The 27,225-nt window shown below is 37.2% G+C and overlaps 1 protein-coding gene across 3 annotated transcripts in view; it reads left to right on the top strand.

Moving 5' to 3' along the window:
• The window catches only part of LOC5577804 (serine-rich adhesin for platelets), a 572,874-nt gene extending 546,381 nt beyond the window's left edge, over nucleotides 1–26,493 (top strand). For all 3 annotated transcript variants that reach the window (XM_021840347.1, XM_021840346.1, XM_021840348.1), the window contains 4 exons: nucleotides 24,776–24,867; nucleotides 24,934–25,126; nucleotides 25,189–25,324; nucleotides 25,396–26,493. In XM_021840347.1, the coding sequence (XP_021696039.1) occupies nucleotides 24,776–24,867; nucleotides 24,934–25,126; nucleotides 25,189–25,324; nucleotides 25,396–25,690 (716 nt within the window). In that variant the 3' untranslated portion in view covers nucleotides 25,691–26,493. The remainder of the gene's footprint in view (nucleotides 1–24,775; nucleotides 24,868–24,933; nucleotides 25,127–25,188; nucleotides 25,325–25,395) is intronic.
• Nucleotides 26,494–27,225: the final 732 nt, after the last annotated feature.

The following is a 27,225-nucleotide window of genomic DNA, read 5'->3' as shown; positions in this document are numbered from 1 at the left end:
TCTCTAGTAGACTTGGGGTTGCTGAATCTGATGCCGTTCTCAAAAATTTCCCAGCACGTCTCAATTTTTAGCTACAGGTCGCCGAAGTCGTATAAAACATTGGTTTTATTGATGTTTACCTGAAATTTGAAGTATATTTAATCAAACTTTTTTGTGATCTTGTCACCAAGGACTTAAACTTTCGTTTTAGATATATTTTGGTAGAAATTTCACGATAAAATTTAGATTAAACCGATCTATTTCAACATGCTTGCAGTCTCCATACAAAATTCTTCGTTTCTCTTATATGGCAAAATACAATACTTTTCAAAACCATAAAACTTACTTACTAACTTTTCCGCTTCAAAAATATTATAAACTTAGATGATAAGTATTGTTATACACATAAAGTTTGAATTCTGTGGCAAATTAAGCAAATAAATTGCCTTACAAGCCGGCAAACTTGCATGCAAGTTGGCTGAATTAGTCAATTTTTGCATTTTCAACAACCAATATCTCAAAAACTAGACGTGCTGTGATATTTCTGTAAACGGCAATAGATTCAGCAACCCTTAATTAAGTAAATAGAGGTATTTTGATGCTGGAGACAAAAACGTGTTCCGCAGTGTTACCGCTCGGTCTCAAATTCTGAACATGACTCATATTCCGAACAGTACCAATTCGAAAGGATGAAATAGATATTTTCGTAATTTTTAAATGTAGAGGACTTGAACCTTAGGTTCATTCATATATTTTATAACGCCAAAAATGATCATTTTTGATACCCACCCACGTATTTTGTATGGATATTTTCCAAGATTTGTATGAGCTGTAACATCTCCTTAAGCGTTATGAAATTTGTGAATATACCCTTAGAAGAATTGATCATCCTGTGAAGTGGTTTTCTAGAAAAGTCATGTTTGGAATTTGAGACAAAATGGTAACACTGGTTTAGTATATTAAAACTTTTAGAAGTAAAGTTTACCATTCTTGACCTATAGAGGCCATTTTGGGTTTTGTTCAGTAGCCCCGATATTTGGTTCCAAAATTTGAATAATTATTTTTAAATTTCATGGCACATATGTAAATGAAGAATTGAAGAAAATTCTTATCACGTGAATTGAGAATCCTGGAAGAAAGGATAAGAATCCTAGAAAGTTCCTGATGAATCCTCTCATGGATCTCTGATAATCCTCAAAGCATTCTCATCATTATACTTTCAGGATTCTTATTGGATTCCTCGTAGGATTCACATAAAGGCCATTAATTACGTATAATAATTTTCGGAATTTCTTAATCTTTTCTTCCCACATGGTAACACTTATTGCATGAAAATTAAAAATTAAATGTATGGCGGGTTATAATCTCCAACTTACCTATCCTTATAAACCATTACGTACTTAATGGTCAATACAATAAAATTCTTTGCAGGATTTACATTGAATTTCTCTCAGGATTCTCATCAGAATCTATTCCAATCTAAGTTCACTCAGGATTCTCATAAGAATCATTGTAGGATTCTTATAAGATGTTTTTGCATTATTCACATAAGATTCCTCACAGGATCCTCATCAAAACTATCTCAGGCTACTCTTCAGAAGTCTCAGGATTCTCTTAGAATTCTCTTTATAATCCTCTCAGAATTCTAATCAGACTCCTCTTAAGATTCACATCAAAATCCTTCAAGGATTCTCATCAGAATGCTATAAGAATTCTCTTTCTAATGGTCTAATAAGGTATTTTACAGCAACACCCTTCCTCTCGCAAAATTGACACCAGACTCGTCTCGAGTTTTTCATTAAAAATCTTTAAAAAAATCTCTCATGACTTCTCTCAGAATTCACATCAGAATGCTCTTGGGATTCTCATCAGAATCCTCTCAGGCTGTGAACCGTTTCGCCAGTTCGTTTAACTTTTAGTTAAAAGTTGACAGCTCGATAGTTATTTCTCCTCCGGTTAGAAATAACCCTGCTCTGGAGCATGGTTAAACTTGACAGTTGGAAAGTTATTTTCTGCTCCCGTGAATTTGAGAATAACTAACCATCTGTCAACTTTGTTCTGAAATAACTATTCGACTGTCAAAGCTCAAATGGGTCGACCGCGATGTTCAATTTAACCATTTGAGGGGAAAATAACTATCGAGCTGACAAATTTTAACTAAAAGTTAAACGAACTAGCGAAACGGTTCACAGCCTCAGAACACTCATCAGAATCATCTTAAAGTTTCCCATTAGAATCCTCATGGGGTTATCTTTTAAATCACCTCCTCTCAGAATTTACCTCAGATTTATTTATCATGTCTATATTAGAATTCTTCAACAATTATTTTTAAAACTCGAGAATTCCTCAGAATCGTCTCAGGATTCTAAACAGAATCCTCTCAGCATTCTTACTAGAATCCTCTCAAGATTCTCGTCAGGAACCTCTCGGAATGCTTGTCAGAATCCTCGTAGGATTGGCATCAGAAATCTTTGCAAAATTTTCATCACAATTTTTTCAAAGTTCTCATCAGAATCGTTCCAGGATTCTCAGCAGAATCATCTCTGAATTCTCATATGAATCCTTTAATCGAAACCCTTCCATATTTCTCTTCAGAATACTTTCACGGTTCTCATCAGAATCCTTCCAGAATTCTCCACAGTTTTTTTTAGGATACTTCTTCTTCTTCTTAGCATTACCGTCATCACTGGGACAGAGCCTGCTTCTCAGCTTGGTGTTCTTATGAGCAGTTCCACGTTACTAACTGAGAGCTTCTTTGCCTAAGTTGCCATTTTCGCATTCGTATATCGTGTGGCAGGAACAATGATACTCTATGCCCAGAGAAATCAAGGAAATTTTCATTACGAAAAGATCATCAGGATTCTCAAGTAAGATCAAGATCAAGATTCTCGTCAGGAACCTCTCGGAATGTTTGTCAGAATCCTCGTAGAATTGGCATCAGAAATCTTTACGAAATTTTCATCACAATTATTTCAAAGTTCTCATCAGAATCCTTCCAGATTACTCATCAGAATCGTTAAAGGATTCTCAGTAGAATCATCACTGAATTCTCATATGAATCTTTTAATCGAAACCCTTCGAAATTTCTCTTCAGAATACTTTCACGGTTCTCATCAGAATCCTTCCAGAATTCTCCACAGTTGTTTTAGGATACTTCTTCTTCTTCTTCTTAGCATTACCGTCATCACTGGGACAGAGCCTGCTTCTCAGCTTGGTGTTCTTATGAGCAGTTCCACGTTACTAACTGAGAGCTTCTTTGCCTAAGTTGCCATTTTCGCATTCGTATATCGTGTGGCAGGAACAATGATACTCTATGCCCAGAGAAATCAAGGAAATTTTCATTACGAAAAGATCCTAGACCGACCGAGAATCGAACCCAGACACCTTCAGCATTGCTTTGCTTTGTAGCCGCGGACTCTAACCACACGACTAAGGAAGGTCCCCTACTTAATATATACTTAATATAGCCGAACCAGCATTTTTATCAGAATTCATTCAAGATTCTCATCAGAATCCTTATAGTATTTGCAACAGAATTCTACCAGGGTGCTTGTCCAAATCCTTCTAGGATTCACACCGAAATTCTTCTAGTAGTTTGATTACAATTCATCCTGGATACTCATCAGAGTTCATCTTGGATTTCCATCAGATTTTTTCCTGGATTTTCAACAGAATTTGTCCTATCTAGACTAAGATTCCCTTCAGAAACATTGCAAAGATCTCATTTGAAACTAGGATTTCCATCACAATTATTTCAGAATTCTCGAAGAACTTCTTCCAGAATTTTCATTAGAATGGGATTCTCATCAAAATACCTTCAGGATTTCCATAAAAAAAGCCTTTCAATAGTGAGTGATTCCAAGCAACAGCACCAAAATTTGGTAAATTTTTTAATTCATTTTTTTCTATTGAGCTGAAACTTTGCACAGTTTTCCAGTTCCATCTAAATCGTCATTTTCCGATATCAAATCTTCAAGTTGAGTCACGACTAACTTTTCAAAAGGGTGTATGTGAAAATGGTTCAAAAATATTCAAAAAGCTGCACAGCAAAAACGGTTCGTTCGATTGTTAGACAACTAAAGAAACAAAGTTAGACAACTAAATAAAGATTCCAAAAAAAAAATACACGCAGTAAATTTTTTTTTCTTTTTTGCATTAAAAAACATAATTTTTGACACAAAAACTCAAATATCTCAAAACCCTATCGGAATACCAACGTAATTTTTTGAGGGAAAACGGTCCATTATATTAGCTATATATGGTGATGGTAAACCAATAAACAAAAAAGTTATGACATTTCAAACATGTCACAATTTTCACATTTAATAGAAAAAAATTTTTTTTTTCGGTGTAAATTATTACGGGAACCGCAGTTTGTTGCTGATTTTATTGTTAAGGGCCTTGCGTGAATTAAACAAGTCGTTTTCATGTATTCATTAGTATTATGTATATTATATGTATAAATATTATGTATATGTATAAATATTATATGTACCGTAATCCGGGGTAACATTGATCATTTTTTTTTTTAATTTCTTAAATATTTCGTTTGAAAATGCAAATGTTCCAAATTTTATATTTTTAAAACAAGTACTGTCATCCATAGCTCGTGTCTGTATATTGTATTTCGATTATTGATAGATTTAAGTATGTTAAAAATAATGTTTTAGGCGATTTTTTGATTTAGCTGATATGGGGTAACATTGATCACCTATGTAAACAACGTTCCGTAATATTGAAAATGTCGTTACTTACTTAAATCATGGCCCTTTAAGCCGAATATGAAGGCCAAATGCTTGCAACTAATTTTCTTTTTGAGTTATTTTAAAATTAAAAACATCTCGAACCACGGAATACGCCTAAAGGTAGGCAATTTCCTAAGGGAATTTTATATTCTTAACAGTAATTCGGTAATGTTGCCTAATTGAGCATACTTATAAAAAATTTGACAACGGAATCGTTTTCAGCGATGTCATTTTTAGTAAGAATAGCATTTTCCTTGCCCATATCGTTTGCAGAATTTATGTGAGACATGCATGTTCGGTAGTGTCATCCTTAACCATTAAAATCATTGTTTCGAAAAGTTGCCAAATTTACGTATAAGGTAAACGCAATTCTCGCAAATATATTCACTATTATTAGCTTATGAATATAAGTAAGAGAAGCACTATTTATGATTTGGAAATGTTACATCAATAAATGATAATAAGAACTTTTAACGATATGAGTCATTTCGATCAATGTTACCCCGGATTACGGTATATGTATATATGTATAAATTAAAATGAATTAACAGATTACACGAAAATAATTTTTTTTTTTACCAGGATATTTTTTTTTTAGAGTATGATCGATGAGTTTCTAAATGTTATATATAAACTTTAAAAGTTTTGGATTTGGGTATGCGTTATGAGATCATGAAAACATTTTATTAATACTTATTTATTCATTTATTGTTATTCAATTTTTTTACAATATCGAACACTTTTGCATCATTATCAGTACAGTTCGAGTATAGTTTTGCTTTAATTTTATTTTCTGACAATGGAATGAAAGAGTGAAATTTTTGGGTTCCTTGGATCGTTTTCGCGTTATTATATTGCTCGCTGAGCTCTGATGCCGTTAATTCGTACTCTTCAGTAGTAGTAAAACAAAATGATAATTTTGTTAAATCTTCTTCTTTTCTGCGATTCGCCCAATCAAATAGTTCTTTTGCAGTTTTAATTGGATGCTCACGTTCTTTGGCTAAACTTGCTCTTGTGGCCATGCGCTTTATGGTTCCTCCAATAGCATCACAAGGACCTTTGCCATGTGACGTAGCACAGAAATGCCATTCTGCATCAATTCCGTACTTTGATTTAAATTGACATAGGCTCGAAAAATTCTTACGGTTTTTGTACTGCGATGCTACTCCATCAGACATGAAATATATCTTTCTGATTTCTTTATCCTTATCAACGCGTAAAAAGTTAATCATTTTGGCAATGGACAAATTTACAGATACTGAGTCGTGTCTTAAATCTTCGGAAATTACAATAAAACTAAAATGTTCAATTTGCGTACTTCCATTGAAATAAATAACGAATGGATGAATTGTAGCTTGTTGTACGTTCCAGTGATGGGACTGCACTTCATCTTGCAATACAAAGCTAAAGTTTTCAGAAAAATTACAAATGACTTAAAATTCACCATCTTGTAATGTATTTTTCGTATTTTTTAAAAATCGGGATTGCTCTGATTTAATAAAGTCGTGAGGAATTAAACTTTCTAATTTCAAGCAAAAAAAATGACACAAACTCATCTACAGGTTTTACAATAGTTTCTAGGTCACACCTATCCGTGGTCACCCATTGCTCAAATGATAACTGATCAATATAATTTTCTTAAAACTCAGCGAATAAAGTATTTTCCAATGATGAAGAATCTGGACAATCCGAACAAGATCGTAGATAGCAATTTGATGTTGTATTTTCACACAAAAGACTACCAGTTAACATTTTAATATCCTTTGATAAATTGATTCTTTTCAAACTATGTAAGATTAGGTTAATATTTTCGTGTGTTGTGCACACACAAACATTATGTGTTCCTGAATTGGATAGAAGCTTGCATTGCCTTGGACGAAGGCTTGCAAATGAGAAAAAACCTACCTTAATATTTTCGTTAATTTCCTTGAAGCGTGTATACGCTTCTTTCAAAGTAGTCATCATTAATCGTTTTTGGATTGCTTGACGCTTTCCATCTTTTTTTTATAGATACATAATCTTTTTGGCCAGGCATAGCTCTACTTACTTCATCGTCTTCAAAATATTGAATTATTTTTTCTTTTGTCTCATCTGTTAATGAAGTACTCGACCTAGCATTTTTGGTTATAACCATAGTGGTAGTATATTTTTAGCTTTTTCGTGAGTATGTTCATGGTATGTACCTATCATGTTTTTGATGTTGTTGAAGTTACTCGCTTTCTCCCAAATATGATTAACAAAGTCTATTCTCTACCAAGGCGGGTCTATACCCAGGTGTAATCAGATTTTAACTTTGTGGAGAAAACCAGCGCCGAGAAAACCGACCTGCTTTACGTATACTAGATCACCTGGGTATAGACCCGCCTTGTTCTCTACGAGGTAAACTTTTTGCAGGTAAACTAGTCGTATACCTGTATAGAAAACTTTTTTTGTAGCTTTTGTCTTCAATATTAGATTTCTTATAGGTTTCTTTTATCAAAAGGTTTCAACACTATTGAGAGAATTTTTCTTCAGTTACGTACAATAAAAAATATGACACTATCAAGACTTTAGATCACAACACTGGATCGCGTCTAACTTTCTAATAGATGCTATAATAGTTATGAATAATTAAATAAAATATCATGAAAACAACTTGTTAACCTCATGTGGTAACCTTAACAAAAAATTCAGCAACAAACTGCGGTCCTAAAAAAAATTAACAATGAAAAAAAAAATTTTTTTTCTCTAAGTAACAAATTTGTGAAATATTTGAAATGTCATAACTTTTTTGTTTATTGGCTTACCATCACCAAATTTTTAGGGTAGATAGCTAATATAATGGACCGTTTTCCCTCAAAAAATTACGTTGGTATTCCGATAGGGTTTTGAGATATTTGAGTTTCTGTGACAAAAATGATGTTTTTTAATGCAAAAAAATTTTTTTTTACTGTGTGTATTTTTTTTTTTTTTGGAATCTTTATTTAGTTGTCTAACTTTGTTTCTTTAGTTGTCTAACAATCGAACGAACCGTTTTTGCTGTGCAGCTTTTTGAATATTTTTGAACCATTTTCACATACACCCTTTTGAAAAGTTAGTCGTGACTCAACTTGAAGATTTGATATCGGAAAATGACGATTTAGATGGAACTGAAAAACTGTGCAAAGTTTCAGATATTTTTGAAATGGTCGATCAGAATCGACTTGCATGCCTCCGTGGAATCCCTCTAGTGTCACCAGAAGCTGTCCAGGGCTTTGATCAGAAACCTTCCAGAATCTTCATTAGAAATCTTCCACGGATCTAATCAGACACCTTCCATAGATTTCACTAGAAGCCTTCTAGGATTTCCGTCAGGTTCCTTCAGGATTCTTTGAGAAATCTTATTGAAACTGTTTAAGGATTGCCACCAGAACAGGGATTTCAAAAATACAAAATTGATCCCCCGATATCCAAAAGAGGAACTTCTTCAAACTACTAAACCTGAACTTCTGCATTATACTCGACAGTATCGTAAATGTTCGGCGTACAATGCGATTATCGAATTATATCGCGGTTAGGCGTAATTACAGAATGGATCGTATCACCAACCATTGGTGACTCCCAGATCTTTACCTTATCCCACTAACCCAATATCCAATCCATGATAACTGTGGAGATGCAGAGGTATACTCGGTCTCTAGTAACAACGATTGTCTAACTAACATTCCTTCGCTTCCCCGATGACCCTAAGGACGTGGCCGGCGCCGTTATTGACATTTAAAATTTGAGCTCTCGATTTATGCACATTGAAGAATGGTAAGCTAATCCCAAGCCCCGGAGTAGGAACTACGAATTGTACGGTCATCCATGCTCATGCATCTTCGAACACTTGTGATATAAAGGGCGAACACGAAATTATTGCGACACCGAAAATGTCATGTCAATTTTCTTATAATATTTAGAATTAAACCAAAATTTTAGGGTATTTACTTCAAAAATCAAAAGAAAAGTTAATCGATGGAGCCTTAAGTGTAAAATTGAAGGCATTTTCGCTTGATGCCCTTCATCGAAGTCTTTACAGTTTCATCCGGTACCAATTTCTCAGTTTTTTTTTCATTTCTTAACATGTCCTTCTCGTCTTTGACTGTTGTTGGGAACCGTCATCGTTGGCGCAATAAACCAAATATTGAAAGCAGCTCTAGTGCTAGCAGCTTCAATGCTGAAATTTATTATTATTTCACTATTTTATAACATCATATATACATACATTTTGGTGTTTATTTCTAACTTCCCAACATGCAGCCTCCCAACACTTCGTCTTTATACTTTCCATTTCTAATTTCAGTCTCTCTCCGTGTTGCCAGTTTCACATATAATTCCACCACAACAACTGTCTTCTTGCTCTTGCGAAGTTCTCGCTTCATTATTGCCCAGTACTGCTCCACCAGGCGCAGCTCCGGACAGTTTAGCGGATTCATGTCCTTTGGAACAAAATTGACAGAATTGGCCTCATACCACTCCAGGACACTTTTAGAATAGTGGCATGATGCCAAGTCTAGCCAAAATAGCGGAGCTTCGTCGTGCTGCTGCAAGAACGGCAAAAGGCACTTCTCGAGGCACTCAGATTTGTAGATCTCGCCATTTACTGTGCCCTTTGTCACGAAAGGCTCACTCCTCAGTCCGCAAGAGTAGATGGCCTGCCAAATGAGATATTTGGAGACGAACTTCAACATTTTCTTCTTCTTAACACTTCAGTCGTTGCGCTGTTGTATTTTGTACAACACTGTTGAAAAAACCTCGCTCTTCGTTCACAACAGCAGCGTGGTGGTTCTGACGGTGGCAAACCGCGCGACGACTGGAAGGTTAAATTTGTCGTCCACATCGAACTTGCTCTTGCCGGTGAAAAATCGGCTTTTATATACGTTTCGTCGTCCATCACACAGCATCAGTCGTATTTTGACAGCATCTTCTCGTAGAGCTTCCGTGCCCTAGTTTCAGCCGTTGATTGTTGCCGCTCATTGCGGTTTGGGAAGTTCTGAACCTTGTATGTATGTAGTCCAGCTCTCTTCTTTGCATTTTGGACGTAGCTCTGCGACATGCCGATCTTTTTAGCCAAATCACGGCTTGAGACGTTGGGATTTGCTTTAATCATCTGCTTCATCTTTCTTTCCGTCTTTATGTTCTCCGGTCCCAGTTTTCTTCCAGCTCCTTTACCGTGGTCCAACGTCAACCGCTCCTGGAACCGCTTCAACACTCTGGAGACGGTTGAATGGTGAATGTTCAACATTTTTCCCAACTGCCGGTGCGACAGGTCAGGAAATTCCAGGCGTTTGGAAAGAATTTGTTCTCTCGACTCGCGTTGATTCACCTCCATTTTCGTTGAATCGAAAAACACGACTTCGAGTTTGACAGCATGTAAACAATACACATCAATAAGAAAGTGTGCAAAATTTGGTTGATTTTTACCTAATGGTAGAAAAGTTATGCCCTGTTGAATGTGTCGCAATAATTTCGTGCTCGCCCTATATGACAATCATGTTATCGGTATAGTTGAAATTCTGTTGTGGCTGAGCATGTAGATCAGGAAAATTTTTACGCAAAATGCTGAGGTTATTGGAAAACTAGACGTAAACATTATAAGTAGTACCAGATATACAAAGAAGCAAATTTTATTTGCAAAATAAATGCAAAAGACTCCAGTGGCCTGGTCACTTAGTGTGAAAGTTGAAAAATAAGATGTAAATAAATAATATTCAGCATTGAATGATTCACGTTTATCGAGCATCAATATCATATTGAAATTTGCTTCGTAGATTTCTTTCAACTCAGCTTACTAGTTAAAGCCATGTAAAAACATACTTAAGAGTGGCATAACCCAAGCAACCTAAAGTTCATATAAAAGGACATGTTTTTGCTTAATCAGCTCAATTTTTCAGTAACTAACCGAACTTTAAAGTTCGTTTAGGTTGCTTATACCTACATGACAAATTTTCCCTTAAGAAGAAACAATTTCACGCTGAATTCCGAACAGAAACGAATTTGTCGCTAAATGGCAACGACATTTAATTAGAAATAGTAGATTAAATACGTCTGTGCACAGAATAAAGAAGCCGCGGAAAAGCCTAGTTTCGCACTTCGTTTACTCTAACCTCACTCGAATTTCTGCGATTCCGAAACAGCCAACGGGGGCCATAAAGGCATCCAATTTTACGAGTTAATTTTACGACAGCATCAGCGCTGACCCGGAGGCTAGCAAAGTGCCCGTTTTCGGTAGCTCACGGCTAACCGGGGTTCTCCAGTCGTAAAGAAGTCGCTGGACATAATTACTGCCACGGGAAGCGAAGCAGCTTGTTCCGTTGTATACATATCTTATTAAGAGGATTTATTTATTTTGGTTGAGTAAATGCCTGGAGAAAGTCTGCCGAAATGTATCTCTTCCGCTCTGTTACAAAACAGATTGTTCCAATAGAGCGAGTCTGAACTCGCAAATTCGCAACAAGAAATAAATTAAGCATTAAAGTAGTAATCATCAACATTGTACCTAATTCCATCCTCTGATGTGTACTGTGGAAACAAGGTATCATTGATCGGAAAACTCTCCTTATAGCAAGTTCTTATGTAACTATGTGTGTCGGAAAAAAATATGAAGTTTGTTGATTGACCTCAACCTGAAGATTGCCCTTCAGTTGAGGGTCGAAATACACGTACAGTGAAACCTTCATGATTCGATGTTCCATGACTCGATATCGACTCATCGAACAATAATAAAAACAAAATTGCATGGTTACTATGATCGTCCCCTCAAACAGCTTTCCAAAGCATTTATGTCCTATTACTCGATATTTTCCTTCATTCCCCTCGGTCCCTTCAAATATCCACTCATGGAGGCTTGACTGTATCTGTCGAACAATACAAACAGATATAAACTGTAGTGTAATTAAATGGTAGATAGGGGACGAACACCAATTTTCAACCCAGCACTAGTTTTCGACCCATTCATATGATTTTGGCCTACTTTATATAAAAACTCATAAATTGGCACAACTCGATTCTTATTAGGGGGAGATCCCCCAGTACCGGACAGCACCCAATACCGGACAAAGTCGTAACATTGAGAAATCATGGTCCAATCAAGATGGTGTATTAGTAGAAAAGGAAGCTATTATGGAGACTAATGTTTGCGTAGAATAACACATCCTTGAAATATGCATGACTTCTTAAAAAAGTACAAAAGTTTGAAAATCTTAAAAAAAATTGACGTATCGCCCTAATTTTTAGCCTATTTAGTAATTATTTTGAATATGAAAAAATACTTTGGATCACGCAAGTATGTTCGAACATAATCCTAATTTGAAAGTATGAATGTATTTTGTACCATAATTGAACTAAATATGGACAAATTACAATTTGGGATGGTACACAAATTATGTCACGCCAAATTTCAACTTTTTTGACCCCCCCCCCCTTTGTCACACTTTTTGTATGAGTACTCCGAAAATTTTGTAAGGGTTGTCACGCTTGGCTCGAACCAACCCCCCCCCCCCCCCACTTGGAGCGTGACGTAATTTGTGCATTATCACTTTTGGTTAAGCACCTTCTGTCCCCCAGTTTCGGACAGCTTGATTTGTTATATTATATCTTTGTAATTATTGCACCAGTGTCTCAAAATACATCCATTTTTCATGGATTCCGTCGATCATGGTATCAAACATGCAATAAAATTAAGAAAAATTAACATTCAGAACAACGTCGTAAAATGTGCTATTTTTCATCATATAAGAAAGAGGTTTTTGATGGACATCTTGCAAACTGATAATTATTCAAATTGTTCTTGCAAATGTTGCAAATGCATTGAATTTGCAATTATATACTATTCCCATAAAAAACACATTCAATGATGTTCAAATTTACAGAATTCGAGTCATTTTCAGATCGTGTCCGGTATTGGGTGCCAAGATCGATCAATTTGGTACCGTAATCCGGGGGCAAATTGATCACTTTTTCACAACTTTTTGTCATGGTTTCCTTTGGAATTAAAAAAATGTCAAATTTTTTTCGGTAAAATCAGTACTTCATTGATCTCTATCAGTTTATGTAATCGATTTTTCATGAAATAAAATTTAACATTTCATAAAATTAATTTAAAATCAAAAAAATGAAAATGACACATTGGGGCGAAATTGATCACTATATAATAAAGCATATTTTAGAAAGTAAAATTTCCCTATCTACTAAATTTGGGTCTCCTGAATCTGAAAATGATGTCAAAATTCTTACAACTTGTGTATATCATCATTTTATTGCAAAATTAAACTTTGTAAATCTGCATAATGTATGCAAATTTCCTCGAAATAAGCACTTCATTCAACAAAAAGCGGTTTTACGAGTAAAAATCTATTCTTGTTATGCTGAACGATTTCAAAAATGAGTTCAGCAGTTCACACTGAAGCTAACACAACATTTTGAACACTCAAAGTTTACATGCAGGCTTAGCACCAGCGGATTGTTTAGTGCCGATATTTCCAACAGTATTGCTAACACCTTCGAAAACTGTGAATATTTCTATGCAAAACTGACCTAAATAAAAATGAAATAGTTTAAAACCATCATTAGACATCTATAAACTAGAAAACATGGAATGTCTGTAATGGCAACGGAGTATTAAGCATCCTCGAAAGGAAATGCAATTTGGTACCGACCTGATCAAATTCACCCCAGTGATCAATTTGCCCCCGGATTGCGGTACTAAAATATTTTCGAATTTATTTTTGTACACTATAAAAATGATAATATTTATCATAAATGGGTAACAAGAGCACATAAAACCAATATATTTCGAACTATGTATTTAGTGGCTTAAGTGTCCGGTACTGGGGGATCTCCCCCTAACTTTTAAAATTGGTTTTACGTTAATTATTAATTTTTTTTCGATACAATGGGTGGTGGGAAATACATAGAGATTATTTTAACGATATTTTAACGATAACTTTTTTTTCAAGAACCAATTTACGTTTTTTTTCCAAGAATATCCATTTATTTTTTGAGTTATCATTATTATTTTTCGTAATTGTCGATAAATTATTCCTCTAGTTTTGACAAATTCTCGACTCTGAATTGGGTCCCAACAAGTTTTGGTGATTATTGGATAAATTTTGGAGCAATACTGAGATTTATTCAATCGAATCTGCTCACCTAATTTAAACTGAATCCTCACTATCTCTCTCTTAAATAATAGGATCATAAATTCACTTTCATCCAACCACTTCTCTGCCAAGGGCAGAGCACATTCAACAGGTAATTGCTTTTCTTCCTTTTATCGAGTAGGAAGCATTCTCCTATGGCAGAGTGTCCCATCTGGCCCGTTTACTTTTATAAAGTGTAACACACTATTATTTAATTAGGCTCCAGGGATGGGAAGGAAACTCGAGAGCACATCACATGGCCAGGCAACCCGACCATCGCAATTTTTGCGCAACAGGAACACTAGATCGGGGTCAGGTCAGGATCGTCAGGAGCAGGGAGGGGCAAAATTGATTAAATCACTCTCGTTTGAAAATGTCGGCAATTTTTCTACTGCAGCACCTCGCACTCTGCCCAACGAATAGAATTAATGTGAACAATAGATCCTGAAAGTGGACTATCGAGCAATGGGTGGGCGCTTCTGGGTGGTGTGCTGCAATCTCGCCCATTCGATCGCTCTAAAGCGGCGTGGGAAATGATTCGTTCGAGCGACGAATGAAATTAAAAACCAGAATGGAAATTTATGACGACGGACGGATGCTTGTTTCGAATGGAGTGGGAGACATTGATCCTTGCGACACTTGACGCCCTTTAACCTTTCCATTTTTTGTTCAGATTGAATAATTGGACTGATTGATAAGATATTGATTTTATTGCGGTGATTTATCAATTTGAAAGGAGGAAGCTAGTTAGTTTTCCTGTTCAGAGGATCGGTGCCGTAATCCGGGGTATAAGCTATCAGGTATCAGAAGGCCAGTTCTAAAGGCATGTTCCCCACCAATTGGGAGATTTGTGCGATTGCCATATTTGAGCCTATTTCATCATCTACCCGATGGGAGAGGAAACTGAAGGGAAAGATGGGAGGAAATAGGAGTGGGGTCCATTGAAGATGGAAAATCGCATGAGCAAAATGAGAGCATGTAGCTCCATACCACAATAGCTTCAAACAGCGCACTCAAAAAGGGCACTGCAAAACGAAAGAGCGCAAAGAGAGCCAATAGCTCATTACCACAGTGGGTTAAGGATAACATAATGTCCTGAAGATTCAGCCTTCTGAAATCAGTTTCACTTTATAAGTGTATACCAAGTAATCAGAATCGCAGTTGCGCAAAAACTAGAGCCGGATCCTGGCACTTTTGATTCCTTTCGGCTGTGCGATTTTTTGAGCTCATATTTGGCCACAACGTGCATCGTAAAATGCTTCATATTGCAAAGTTTCGGACAAATCGGCCGAGAAACAACAATATCCATATCATCCTCGAAGCAAACAAATCTAGCCTCGGTTATTGAATCCGGCTCTCTATCGAAGCCCCCGGCGGGATTCGAGCGAAGTGGAATGTTCGCCCGAAATTTCTACGCTATTCTGCACACTGTCCATCGTTGCTCTTATTAGTCTTGTACTCTTCCATGATTTTCCATAGCTCTTCGCGGTCGATGCTATCATAAGCCGCTTTAAAATCGATGAACAGGTGATGTGTTGGGACTTGGTATTCACGGCATTTCTGGAGGACTTGCCGTACAGTTAAGATTTGATCCGTCGTCGAGCTGCCGTTGATGGAACCAGCTTGATAACTACTTCCCACAAACTCATTTGCTATTGGTTATAGACGACGGAAGATTATCCGGAATAGCACTTTGTAGGCGACATTCAGGATGGTGATCGCACGATAGTTTTCACATTCCAGTTTGTCGCCCTTCTTGTAGATGGGGCATATGACCCCTTGCTTCCACTCCTCCGGCAGCTGTTCCGTTTTTCCAGATTCTGTCAATCAGCCGGTGCAGACAGAAGGCCAGCCTCTCCGGGCCCATTTTGAGTTCAGTGTCAATACCATCCTTACCAGCGGCCTTGGTTGTTCTTGAGCTGGTTGATAGCATCCCCTCAATGTGGGGACAGGTTGGTTTCCTTCATCCGCCGTGCTGACGTGGTCACTTCTTCCGCTGTCGTGACCCTCTGTGCCTGTGTTCTCCGTGCCATTCAGGTGTTCATCGTAGTGCTGGTCCCGCCTTTCCGTGAGGTGATTGAAATTCTGTTCGTCAAGATGCTTCCGTCCTTATCCCTACACATCTCGGCTCGCGGCACGAAGCCGTTTCGGGATGCGTTAAGCTTCTCGTAGAACTTTCTCGTTTCTTGTGAACGATCCAGCTGCTCCATTTCTTCAAATTCCGCTGCTTCCAGCCGGCGCTTTTTGTCCCGGAATAGGCGAGTTTGGTGCTCTCGTTTCCTTTTATATCGCTCCACGTTTTGTCGCGTTCCTTGCTGCAGCATTGCAGTCCGCGCTGCATCCTTCTCGTCCAAAACCTGCCTGCATTCTTCGTCGAACCAAACGTTATATGTCCTCTTTTCCACGTACCCGACGATGCTTTCGGCTGCGTTGTTGATGGCTGCTTTGACTGTTCTCCAGCAGTCCGCAACAGGGGCCCTATCGAGCTCGCCCTCATCTGGCAACGTTGCCTCAAGATGCTGCGCGTACGCATTGGCGACATCCGGTTGTCCCAGTCACGCTAGATTGTACCGAGGCGGGCGTCGGTACCGTACATCGTTGATGACGGATAGTTTATGGCGCAGTTTCACCATCACCAGGTAGTGATTGGAGTCAATGTTAGCGCCACGATAGGTTCTGACGTCGGTTATGTCGGATAAGTGCCGTCCATCGATCAAAACGTGGTCGATTTGCGTTTCTGTCTGCTGAGGTAATCTCCAGGTGTACCGATACGGGAGGCTGTGCTGGAAATAAGTGCTACGAATGGCCATGTTCTTGGAGGCGGTAAAATCTATCAGTCGTAGGCCGTTCTCGTTCGTCAGCCGGTAGGCGCTGAACTTTCCAATCGTCGGTCTGAACTCCTCATCCTGGCCAATCTGAGCCTTCAAATCACCTATGATGATCTCGACGTCGTGGCTTGGGCAGCGGTCGTACTCGCGTTCGAGCGACGCGTAAAATGCGTCCTTGTTATCATCAGTGCTTCCGGAGTGAGGATTATGCACGTTTGTGCCATTCGTTCATTGATCGGCCTCCACCCGATCACGCGTCTTTGCATTTCACCCATCACTATGAAAGATGTTCCCAGCTCACGAGTGTTGCCGCAGCCGAGTTGTTGGTAGATTGTATGATTACCTTTAAGCATTCGCATCATTGCCCCTGTCCAGCACTCCTCCTGCAGCGCTACGATGACGAAACCGCGGGTCTTCAGTACATCGGAGAGTATGCGAGTACTTCCGATGAAGTTAAGAGATGTGCAGTTCTACGTACCGAGTTTCCAATAGTCCATTTTTGTCACTGTGGCGTTTGCCGATTGTTCTGGTCCGTTCTCTCGTTCTTCCATGAGCATTAGGCCGTCCCTTATTTTTCGTAAATGTGAAATGTTATAAATTCGTCATTGTAAAGTGCTCGTTTTGGTAAGAAAAAAATCAGGTAAAACTTTGAAGTCCATACGTGGACGCTAAGTGGTCCCCCAACGACCCTAAAGGTATTAGGTGTAAATGACCCCCGGGCGCCAAATCGAGCTCGCTGCTCTAGTGTACGCAACAAGAGTACAAATATCCAAAAGTAACAAATTGATAATCGGCATAGAAATATAATATTTTATACTGTGGATAGAAGATTCAGAACTACAAAGAGATTGTTCAAATAGTACGTAACGCAACAGGGGGAGGGAGAGGGTCTTCCGTAGTGTTACGGTCCATACATTTTTTTTTTCATACAAAAGCTGTTAAGTGGGGGAGGGAGGGGGTCTAAAATAGGCAAATTTTGCGTTACGTAATATTTGAATCATTCCAAAGAAAACAAACTTCTATGTTGATTATCAACGCGCGCAGGACAATTTGTTACTGGTGGCTTTTCGTACTGATGCTACATGCACTACAGCAGCGAGCTCGATTTTGCGCACTAGGTCATCTACGCCAAATACCTTCAGGGCCGTTGGGGGACCACTTAGCGTCCACGTACGGACTTCAAATTTTTACTTGATTTTTTTCTTACCAAAACGCACTTCACAATGACGAACTTATAACATTTCGCATTTTCGAAAAATAAGGGATGGCTTAATGAGCATATAACATTAAACCACAGTGCCTACCAGCGATTGTAACACCTAGGCTACTCTAGGGGGGATATGTGCGTTGGGAAGTGCTGATCACAGAATCACTTATTATTAACAGCACCGTTATGTTAACTAAACCAGTCACTCTCATTTAGCAGGAACTGTATTGTAACCGCCAGCTGTCAGTTCCTTACGAGGGGAAGGAAACCAACTACTTTCTGGACCAAAGTCAGTTGAACACAAGGTGACAATCGTATTTCTCCAGGTCGATGCGTGAAATCCTTTTTGGGCACCGCTTTCTCGTGCGATTCAAAATATCAAAAGGGTGTATATAAACCAATTGCGGGATTTTCAATTAGAAAATAACCACCAAAGTTTCTAACTTACATGTCTACATTGATTTTGCATAGAAACACGTCATTTATATGGTGTACTTGCGCTTTTGGAACAACATCATCTGCTGTACGGTATCTAACTTGGTGGAAAGGCGGTGGCATGCATGCATCGGAGAGGTTGAGATTGAACCTTTTTGTTTATTCAGTTACGTTTAACCCTCTAATACCCAAATTTTTACTTTGGATCTAAATATAATTTTCAAAAAATCTACGAATTTTGGTTTTTGGTTTTTATAATTTCTATTTTTGAGCAACCCTTTTCTTTTTAATTTTTGTTTTGAAGCCTCTTCTAGTTACCGATTTTTGGCAATGATAAAAATTCAAGTTTCTAGGGTACTTTTAAAATATGAAATTTTTAATGTTTTACTGATTTTTTTATTATCCGTGTAATTAACGGAAATACAGGTTTGAAATTATTTTGATACCACCAAGCTTTTCTTTTGTGATAGGTTGATCGTAGAAAAATATAAAATTTATGATTTTTTTATATTACACGTTAAATGAACTCCAGGTATTTGTGGGTTATATGAGAATACAATATTTCAAACAATTTTCAAAAATACAATCAAGTTTCAAAAGCTATAAAAAAATTTCTACAATGCGTGTTATGAGTCAAGGTTTAAGCCAAAAATAAAATCATTTGGATTTCCGAGCTACGAAAAATACACAAAATTGAAATGTGTACCCCGTCTAAAGGCGGGATTGGGTATTAGAGGGTTTATAACTCAAACCGCTATAAATAAATGACGAAAATGCCGAGAAAACGTAACGTGTGTTTTTAAAAAACGCCTTTACTCTGCAATGACAGCAAAAGGTCCCGCCAGTGAGGCTGTCATTTTTATTTGCTTTTATTTCATGATTTTGAAAGGGAATTGGGCATTCATTTACAGGCGGGTTTAATGTGGTGGGATGTTTGAGGAGGAGCTTACAAACTATAAAAATTGGAACCAACGGTTAAACGATACCATCAGAGGGTTATTCAAGAGTTTACTCTAGGTTTTTCATCTGAATACTTTCAGAGTAATTCTTAAGAAGCTCCTGTGACTGTTATGCGGTTATAATTACCAATGTGACAAAACAACTTGGTATTTTTGTCGAATTTTCTAGAACAAACTCACGGATTTCAGTAAATCGATCGTAAGTATTTATCATTTGATGACACTCTATGGTATTAACTCCAATTAATCAAAAATGTCGAATGTGACTGTTATGCAGTTATGGGCAGTGCTCCCAAAGATTACAAGCATTAATTCATGTTAAATTTTTTTGTGATTCGTTGGTTTGTTTTCAAGTATTTTTCTTGGTTTTATGCAGGGACGAAAATACTCAATCTACCCTCGCCTACAACGATACTTGCTGGGTAGAATCTTCGTTGATTTTTATTTGTTTTTATCCTCACCTTGACAACACAACAAAGATTGGCAAAGCGCTTGCGCAAGATTGTCAGTTTCCTTTTAACCTGCTGCTACTCAACCGTATCGGATCCTTCATTTTCCCGTATAGCAGCATATTTTTTAATTAATTTGAACCTCATTGATAATCAATTTTCTAAAACTGACACTCTTCTGCTTCTGATAATCAAAAACACCACCCGCATAATTATGAACCATACATTCACTGTTTCCTATACTATTCACCGCCATTTGTAACAATATGTTAACAGTTTTGAAAATCACCAAAAATAACTATATGACAACTGTATCAGAAATAGGTTTTACAGTTTGGTAAATGGTTTTCAGGAAAATAACAATGTGGGAAATAGGCGGTTAAGTTATGTAACCATTCAAAAACGCCGATTTTTCTGAACAAAATTTTTAGTTTACAATTTATCAAACAGTCAATATATTATCCATTTTTTGACCAATTCACTGTAAAGCAAACCGTATTTAAATAGTTGTCCTGTATACCGTAATCCGGGGTATCTTTGATCAGCGGGGTAACATTGATCGGAATGACTCATCTCGTAAAAAGTTCGTATCATCATTTATTGATGGAACATTTCCCAATCACGAATGGTGCTTCTCTTTCTTATATTATTAAGCTAATGTAAGTGAGGGTTTTTGCGAAAATTGCGTTTACATTGAGCGTAAATTTGTAAACTTTCCGAAACAATGATTTGAATGGGTAAGGATTAAATTACCAAAGATTCATGTCTCACATAAGTTCTGCAAACGATATGAGCAAGGAAAATGCGGTTCTTACTAAAAATGGCATCGCCAAAAACGATTCCGTTGTCAAAATTTTTGTAAGTATGCTCAATTAGGCAATATTAACGAATTACTGTAAAGAATATAGAATTCCCTTAGGGAATTGCCTACGTTTAGGCGTATTCCGTGGTTCGAAGTGTTTTTAATTTTAAAATAACTCAAAAAGTAAATGACTTGTAGGCGTTTGACCTTCATATTCGGCTTCGGGGGCCATGATTTAAGTAAGTAACGATATTTCAATATAACCGAACTTTGTTTACATAGGTGATCAATGTTACCCCATATCAACTAAATTAAAAAAAAACACTTATAACATTTTTTTAAACATGCTTGAATCTTTCAAAAAACAAAATGCAGTATATGGTCACGAGCTATGGGTGGCAGTACTTGTTTTAAAAATATAAAATTTGCAATATTTGCATTTTAAAACGAAATATTTAAGAAATGATCAATGTTCCCCCGGATTACGGTAATTGAAAAATAAACAATAATGTATGTGAAGTTGTTGGATTATGATGCGTTATGGTATTTCAACCGTATGCCGTACTGCTCTCTAGTGAACCTCTACTAATAGAAACAGTATGTCCAAACTAAAAACCTGAACAGTACCTATGTTATTGAAAGTATCACCATGGAAATACATCAAAAATTGAGCATAATTCGAATAACACATGTTTTAGTTTTTAGTTTGCATATAGAATGACGTCACTTATGAAAAGAACACGAAAAGCAATGGATTGTATTATATTAAATTTTATTTGAGACATTACGCGATAAAGTTATACAAATAAATCAAGCACCATTTTTCACAACATTTCAATCAGAATATGCTCATTTTCATAACATTTTTACAACACACAAATCAGCCCAACCAAAAAACATCCGCTGTTGAGCTTGATCTTTGGTCTGAATCCATTTTCTTTCCGGCGGAATATTGACCTACGCATTCACACTGCAGTCATTCAATTTACAGGCGATCATTGACAAGGATTCGTCAAATGCACTCCAGTAGTAACAGCTCACGGATGCAAATTCGCACCATCATCCATCGGAATGCGGAACCCGGTCGGAATGCGGATCTGTTTGACAAAAAAAAAACTGACTTTGAATACTGGCAGAATTCTGCGATGGAATTTCAGCGCTGCTCGATGGAGAGAGGCCCTTGCACTTGGTACATACATAATTTTCTTACCTTATGGATTTTCGGGTGTTCCCGAAGAGGAAACAGGATCTATTTTATCGTATTATAGTACTAAATAACTTTACTTAAACTTCATTCTCAATTACTCTGACTGGATCGAACAAAATAAACATGAAAGTTTGCAGCAAAATGTTGCAAATTTTCATATATAGTGTGCTCACTAATATCAATACATACAACTGTTTGCCAAACTGTTGAAAAAAAGTATCATATTGTGAAATACATGTTTGTATGTGTGTCGTTCAGTTATAAGCTCAAACCATTTTACGAAAGGTGGCAGTATGTTTCTACCATTTCTCAACATTTTTATCTTTATACAATTTTACAATTACTGAGCATTATGATGTATTGTCACTATTTGATTTGGTTGCCTCAAACTGTTCTTAATAGTGAAAAGCTTTAGATTTCAAATTGTTCAACATTTAATCGACTGTTTATGATACACTAACATTAACGGTTAGAAGAAACAAACTGTTGAGGTTATAAGGCGAATTGTATTTTTTATGCGGGCAGCGACATACGGGTATCGTTGTTTGTTTTGCCCATCTACTTTTGTGCCATCTTCATTGGTACAATCATATTGGTGGTGGTGCGGTTACTTTGATGGTGGCATAAATTCAGTGAGTTGAGTATAGTGAGCATGATTTTTTTCGTCCCTGGTTTTATGCCTTGAAAATTCTTTCAAAATATATCTTTTAAAATTCCATGAAAATCTAATTTAGGATTTAGTGTTCTAGGGGAAAACAACGAATCTTTGAAGGTACCTTAGCGATCTAGGAAACGTTTCTAGATTATTGGAATAATTGTGTAGTTGATAGTGAAACACTGCAAGAAATGAACTTCTAAAAGAAGATTAAAATTTTTGCTTAGTTCTGAGTTAATTCTGAGAACTTCAGAGAAGATGATCAATTGGTACTTTATTCTGTCCAGTACTGTATCCTAAAGATATTCGAAGATAAGTTTAGGATGAGTTTTGGAAGGTATTCTTAAAAAAGGCTTGAATTGTTCCTTCATAAAATAAGCAGATTCCCTAAAAGAGTTCTGTATTTCCAGAAGGAACTCAACAAAAAATATCTGAAAGCATATGTTGAGAATTTCATGGCGGCATTATAAGTGAAATTCGTAGCTGTATAAAGTCAATCCTAAGCTTACCGTACCTTTTTCCAACACGAGCTACCTCAACACAAAGTGCCACCAATACTAGGGCTTGACATTCTTCAAGTTGGAGCTTCAATGTACAAAATCATCAACGAGCAGAATAGTCACCATAATTGGTCTTTCGCAAGTGCGTTTCATCAACACCGAACCAGATATGCTCATCATCTTCAAAGACCGGGATTCAGAACGGAGATAGGGCGACGTCGATTCGCCAATGTAGGGCCAAGGATATGAATTAGAGTGATACAAATTTTGAAATTTTGGCTCCCCTATGCTCAAACTATGTTTATTATGGTATATGCTGCCCATAAAGGCATAACTGTCCCATATGAAAATAGTAGGCATTGAGAAAATTGCGCTCGAAGTTTGATTTTTGTCTTCTCATACAAATGTTCATAATTTTCTAGTACATTTCTGCATGTCATATTTATTTAGCACCATCGCACAGATAACTCATTTTGCTTATATTGATCAGCAAAAATATAATCCTGAACACAACTCACGTTTTGCAATTGTTATATGGATTGAAAGTTCATAAAGATACTGTTATGTTCTACAGCAAAAAAGCAGTGTTGCTCTGAAAGTAATTGAATGATCATCTCAGCATGATCTAGACTTTGTCATCAATAATTACAAATTATCTTTACGTCCAATCAAAATGTGGTCTTCGGCAAAGTTATAGCTGGGAACAATTCACATGAGAAGAGTATGTTCATTTTTCCATAGATTGTTATAACGAGCAGTTAGCGGACTGAACACAAAAGGTTTGCGTTTTCCATATAAACTTCAAATGGCGTGTGCACAACCAAATTTCTTCCAAATCACTTCAAATTTTGGGAAAATGATTTTTATCATAATTGACATCGGTTAAGCATAGGAGAGCAGAAACTTCAAAATTTGCATCAGTCTAATAGGGAAAGTGTACCAGTTATGGCCATAGTGGTTCCCTATTTGGCCATATGCAAAATTAGGAAAACTTTTACATTTTTAATCTTTTTGAATGCTTCAACATCAAGATTTATCCTTCATTTTACTGCTAAAACACAAAAGATTTTTCAAAATGTGAAGGCATTCAAGATATCACGTATGGCGAAATAGGGAACCACTATGGCCATAACTGGTACACCTACCCTATACATATAATCAAATCCCGGAGCAGATTAAAACAGCTCCCATGCAATTTACTTTTAGACGGAAGTTAAAACAATATACATTCTTAATAATTGCAGAAATTTGGTAATTAACTAGTGATAAGAGTCATCTGAATTACAAACTAATTTACTATCAGACAGATAGGATACTGAACAACACCTTTTAAAGAACAATAGTTCAGTAGGAAATGTTCAAAATTATTGTATCGTATTTTTTTGAACTGAAATAAATGAAAATGAAAATGAAAAAAAAAATGTTCAATTGACAGAGGAAGCTCTCAGTTAATAACTGAGTACTCATCAGAACACCTAACAGAGAAGCAGGTTCTGTCCCAGTTAGGACGTAACGCAAGAAAGGATAAGAAATATAGTCGAGCAAGCCCTAATCAGACTATTGGCCTCGAGATATTTATAGACGTTGTTAAGTTTAACAGATATTCATTTCTTACTGTGATAATGGTCATATCAACACGTTTAACTTTTCTCACTAATTCTTCTTTCTTGTAAATCCTCGTCTTATTTGAATAAAACTAGATTTAATCCCTTATTGATGTTATTCCTTGTCATTTGATACTCAGCATTCCCCGTGGTTCTGGTCTCATAGTTTTTTTTTCTGTCTGGTGCATATGTCCTCATGTTGCTCATCTCGTGATAAATATTGTCGTAATAATGGCCTAATATAATTTCCATTATATCCTTGCAGACGATGACTCCGGAGAGAAAACGGTATCCGTTTTGCTCAGCGGTGAAGAATCCGAGCTAACATTCATCGACCACAGCTACATGGAGATGTCGGTAGGTGCATCATCATCCTGAATTGATGATCACAGATCATGATTAACATAAGTTTCCCATTTCCAGCCCGAGAACTGCATGTCTTCTTACGATCCGCACGGATACTGTGTCATCTATTCGTCTGCCGACCGCACCAGTTTCCAGATTGCCGAACAGGTTCTCCAGATCCTGTGGACCACGGAGAACATTGCCCAGAAAGCTGTGATTTTGGTGGCGAACAAAGCCGACTTGGCCCGAAGTCGAATGGTCACCTCCGATGGTTCGTGTATGAAACACGGAAATAGGGTACAGTTTCATCTAACGAATTTTCAATGTTTTCAGAGGGCAAACAGATGGCCACGCAATACGACTGTAAATTTATCGAAACCTCCGTCGGGATCAATCACAACGTGGACGAACTATTGGTGGGGCTGCTCTCACAGATCCGATTGAAGCTGGAAAACCCGGAAAAGTCAAGGTAGGTGTCTCCATATTAATTTGCGAAATCGCCTCAATGTAGGCTAAACCTCGTTACCAATCTCTCCACAGAGACCTCTTCCGGAAGCGTTCAATACGCAAGTCCAAACGACGTGCCTGCTCACCTCTGGGGGGAGCCATCTGCCTCTCCGGAATGGGTGGAGGGACCAATCCGAGCACGCCGGTCTCGGGCACCCCAGTGGCCGGGGGAGGATTTGTGGAAACACCCCCCGGAAGTGCCCACAGCAGCCCACGAAAGTACCGTGGCTCCCGAACCTCCGCCAGTCTGAAGGTGAAGGGACTGCTCGGTCGGGTGTGGGCCCGCGATTCCAAATCCAAGAGCTGTGAAAATCTCCACGTTCTGTAAGTTGCTGCGCAGTTGCGAGAGCGAGAGAGATAGTTCCGTTGTCGTGTCATCCTATTTGAAGAAAAGTAGTACCAGTTTAAAATAAGAGATAGAACTGTAGATGTAGCTTTTAGCCCGAAAAGGATTAACAGTTTACAGAAAACGGCGTTTTACTACTTTATAGCGTTTAAGAGAAATTAATCAAAAGCCAATCCTCAAAAGTCGAATGCACATTATTTTTTAAGTAACCGTGACACAAACACTATTGAAATTTAAAATTGGTCTCCTCAATCAGACACAAATTAGACTCTAAGTTGCAATATCTTTCTATGTAAAAAAAACTGTGTAAAGCACTCGATGTGAGAGGTTCGATGTTCACAGCCATTTATATGATTAACTGGTATTAACATGGCGACAACTCAATTTAAGATAAGTTACGCGTACAAGTGAAATCTATTTGACTTTTCGATCAGTTTTATTTCTTTCTCTTAGATTTGGTATGATTTACACTTCCCTTTTTTATATTCCTTCTTTTTGCAATTCCCCATAAATGATAATGTTTAGTATTTGGTAACCTATATGTGACAATTCATGTGAAAGAAGCATTTAATTTGTATCAACTATCAACCTTTTCATCTATCATATTCTCATTCTGCAGTTGCGGGTCACTGCTTATATAAATTGTGTGAAAAAAGTAGATATTAAATCTATTGTTTCAAAACAGCGTGTGACCTTCAATTGAGATAGAGACAAACTCATCTTCATTCGAGTACTGAATAAATGTCTTTATTTTGACAATCTTCAAACTATCGTTTTGATGTTCATGGTTGTTGTAGTTTTAGTTTGCTTCCGATGATAAACATTTCTCTCCATTCTCCCAAGCGACACGCTAAGATAAAAAAAAAATCAACACTTGAATTCATGAAGGTACAAAGCAGTGAGCAACACATACCGCAAGTCATCGAAACGAGTTCTTCCCAAGTCAGAAGACAGTTATCCCTGAGACCTCGGAACAACGCCGAAATCCATTACACCAAGTAGAATCAAAGTACGGTAAGTGCCTTTTTCAGTTTCTCCCTGCAGGATGTAGAAGCCACGATAGGTTTTTCTATGTTTGTAAACTTTCTAAGCGGTGGTGTATCTCTGAAAATTATGTACATTTGCATGTTCTAGTTGTTTTACGAAAGTAGATTGTAATAATGCTGGTATTGGCCGATTTAAAAAATACAGTTAAACCTCCATGAGTCGATGTTCCATTACTCGATATCGACTCATGGAACCATACTAAAAATGAAATTTCATGGCTACTATGAAAGCCCCCTCAAACAACTCTCCATAGCATTGCTGATCCATGACTCGATATTTCCATGAGTCGATGGTCCCTTCATGGAGGGTTGACTGTATATATATCTATCTAGGGAAAGTGTACCAGTTATGGCCATATTGGTTCCCTATTTGGCCATACGTCTAATATCGATAACTTTCACATTTTAAATCTTTTTGAATGTTTAAACATCAAGATATATCTTTAATCTTACTACTACAACACACAAAAT

This window comes from Aedes aegypti, chromosome 2 (assembly GCF_002204515.2).
Source record: "Aedes aegypti strain LVP_AGWG chromosome 2, AaegL5.0 Primary Assembly, whole genome shotgun sequence".
Taxonomy (NCBI): Eukaryota; Metazoa; Arthropoda; class Insecta; order Diptera; family Culicidae; genus Aedes; species Aedes aegypti.
This window is presented reverse-complemented; position numbering and strand designations above follow the sequence as displayed.